The following is a 2,903-nucleotide window of genomic DNA, read 5'->3' as shown; positions in this document are numbered from 1 at the left end:
GTAAACAGCGATTCACAATGTCAAGAACAAAACACACACTAGCTCGAAACAGAATCGTAAGTTACTGGGAACTCTTTTCATTCAAATCACGCAGGCCTTCACTGCCAGGCTTACATACTAAAAAAGAAGGCGTCTCGAACAAACTCAGGCTTACCCGATAATTCATGATCATTCGAGAAATTTCATGCACGCTACCAGCTCCAGCAGTGTCACGTGACTTCCGCTGTCGTAACAATATGAACTCCAATGGTTACTGTTCGTTTCACTGTTAGTGTTAGGTAAGATCGGATATCAATTTGCTTGATTATAAATTTTGGTTATATAACTTAAAAGATGTAGCTATATTATAATTAGCGCAATGTTTTGTTAGTGTTAAACAGTTTTAGGTTTGGATTTTTAAATTTTACTTTTACTAAGTTTTAGTTATAGCATACATTTTATTATCACGTACTGTACTTCAGCTGTCGAAAAATTGTATGTATTAAACTAGTAGTGATACTGTGATAGGGAAATGATGAGGATGTAAATATAGACTGAGATACTGGGCGTGATTTTTAGTTTTATATTTGGTTTGGATTAAATTTTAGGTAGCGTAATTTGTAAAGGAACTTAACTTTGTTAATTAAGATTTTTGTACAAAAAATAATATAAGTATAAATAGAACAACAGTAAGAATGTTACTTCGTAGTTCAACTTCAACATACACTGTACACAATAAATTTCACCAGAGAATAAAATTAAGGGTTTTACTTTTAGTCCTCAGTTGTAATGAAAATGTGATTGTTATTGAATCTTTCACTTGCAGTGATTTTAACATTTCAGCCATACAGGCTGCAGATGTATTTACCAATTTATCTTTGTTAATATAATATTAATAATATACAATTATAAGAATCAGTATGGTACTTTTGTAGATCTATTAATAAATAATATCTTATTTTAATTAGGCTTTTACGAGTTTCCATTAATCTTTCTTTTTTAGGAGTTTAATTTGTGAATGCAGTTAATCATTTTTTTTAATACAATGTTTAGTCTGAATGTATGTATTGTTTGTTTTAGATTATTAAATTTGAAAATTCTCTATACACTAATGTGATAACTACAAGAAAAAATTAAGATGTATTGTTGGTAATGTGTACCTAATTAGTTCTGTATTGTTTTAGCAGTTTTGAATAAGCCAGTATTACTGTGTTGTAGATTGGAGACTGTTGGTAGTGCCTTAATTTATCAATATGCCATCAATGGAAGGTAGGAATCAGTGATTCATTCAGTTTTTAAAGCAACTGTATTGTAGATACTAACAAGAAAGTTTTATAGGCATGAAAGTATAACTTAAATCTTACATTGGAATTTTTTTCAAACAACTTGGAGTTGGGAGAGGAAGGGCAGTTAAATAACAATGAGAAATCTATATACAACTAAAACTCTGAGATTGTTTGTTTGGTGCACAATATGAGAATAGAAACAGAATAAAACAAGTTTTGTTAAAATTGGGCCACGGGTTATTGAGTTAGTGCCATTTTTCAGGTCACTTTTATTAAAGTTTCTATCATGAGTAATTTTACATCACAATAGCATTCGTGCTCTTTACGAAACTTCTTCGTTCAAATCTATTTCCCTGTCAATGTTCTCATCTTCATTAAAAGGCATAAGATGACAAAAACAAGATCTTGAAGAATTTCACAAAAATGTACCTTGGTTATGGAAGGTAATGAAATGAGAAAAGTTTCTCATTCAAAAAATTATTCACTGTGAGACAGTGAGAAAGATTTTCCATTTGGTGAATTTTGAAGTGTATTATCCAGTTTTGCTGTTTCCTGCAGTAATTTGAGCAAGTAAGGATAAAATATTTTTCTGAAATAGCTTTTTTTTGTATTTTGAAAGCAATTACATTCTAATAAACCATCAATAACATCACTATTATTTCTTATTTTCAGGCATTTTGAATCAAATGTGAATAAGGTTTGCCAATCTTTTCGTGACGAAAGGCGACCTTGATTAACTGAGTTGATAACATGATTTCCTTCACCGATAATATATTGGCAATCTAATTTAATGCATGCATTTTCTTCTTAGGTCATGCCTCGACGAGGAAGAAAGAGAGGCTGTGGTTGGTCCATGCACAATGCGAAGAGAGCACGGTTAAGGAGAGCCAGAGAAACTGATGAGGAAAGGGCTGAACGCCAAAAACAAGATCGGGAAAGGCATATCAATAGAAGGAACAACGAGACGGAGGAAGAAAGAGCTGAACGTCTCAATGATCAGAGAGAAAGGGACAGAAACAGAAGGAACAAAGAGACGGAGGAGGAAAGAGCTAAACGTCTCAATGATCAGAGAGATAGGACCAACAACAGAAGGAAGAAAGAGACGGAGGAGGAAAGAGCTAAACGTCTCAATGATCAGAGAGATAGGACCAACAACAGAAGAGTTCAAGAATCAGATGCTGAAAGAGCTGAACGCCTCCGCCAACAAAACATTAGAAATAAAGCAAGGAGACTTCAACAACGTAATCTCTCTGCTGATGTTGGACAGATCAATAACATCTGCCCCCATTGTCGTACATATCTTTTTCATGGTGAGACTGCTAACTTTGGCAAATTAGACGTAAAGTATCATTACTTCATATAATAAGTCTTCTTTTGCATTCTTTGTAGAACTGTTGTACAGATGTTATCGTGCTAGTTTTACATAAATATATGCTGCTATTGGAGTTCAATTTATTCTGGAAGTGACAATTCTAGATGATGTCAAGAGCCAATGGAGTCTGAATAATTGATCGCTTACAAACGAAACATGCAAATCAGAAGAAAAGAAGAAACAAAATTCGAAGAAAAAAAGTGTTACTGTTTCTTAGTTGTAGAAGGTTTAAGAGGAAGGACCACAACATAATGAACTAATTCATC

At 33.1% G+C, this 2,903-nt stretch overlaps 2 protein-coding genes across 3 annotated transcripts in view; both read left to right on the top strand.

Annotated features, from left to right (window-relative positions):
- The first annotated feature begins 61 nt into the window (after positions 1-61).
- LOC106469747 (DEAD-box ATP-dependent RNA helicase 42-like) lies at positions 62-2,897 on the top strand. Of its 2 annotated transcripts, none has more exons than XM_022399051.1 (2): positions 62-278; positions 2,077-2,897. In XM_022399051.1, exon 2 carries the CDS (start codon positions 2,080-2,082, stop codon positions 2,626-2,628), a length of 549 nt encoding a protein of 182 aa, XP_022254759.1. In that variant the 5' UTR covers positions 62-278; positions 2,077-2,079; the 3' UTR covers positions 2,629-2,897. The 2 variants fall into 2 exon arrangements, with proteins under 2 accessions (XP_022254759.1, XP_022254767.1); XM_022399059.1 differs by lacking the exon at positions 62-278 and adding an exon at positions 495-587.
- Positions 1,136-2,903, top strand: part of LOC111088566 (charged multivesicular body protein 1a-like) — a 12,276-nt gene continuing 10,508 nt past the window's right edge. The window contains exon 1 of the mRNA XM_022399067.1: positions 1,136-1,248. The gene's annotated coding sequence lies outside the window, so the exon portion shown is untranslated. The remainder of the gene's footprint in view (positions 1,249-2,903) is intronic.

This window comes from Limulus polyphemus, unplaced genomic scaffold (genome assembly GCF_000517525.1).
Source record: "Limulus polyphemus unplaced genomic scaffold, Limulus_polyphemus-2.1.2 Scaffold98, whole genome shotgun sequence".
Classification (NCBI taxonomy): domain Eukaryota; kingdom Metazoa; phylum Arthropoda; class Merostomata; order Xiphosura; family Limulidae; genus Limulus; species Limulus polyphemus.
Note: the sequence above shows the minus strand (reverse complement) of the source record. Positions and strands in the feature narration are given on the sequence as shown.

Coding starts and splice junctions, on each gene's coding strand:
- LOC106469747 (XM_022399051.1), top strand. CDS start 2,080: ATGCCTCGACGAGGAAGAAAGAGAGGCTGTGGTTGGTCCATGCACAAT.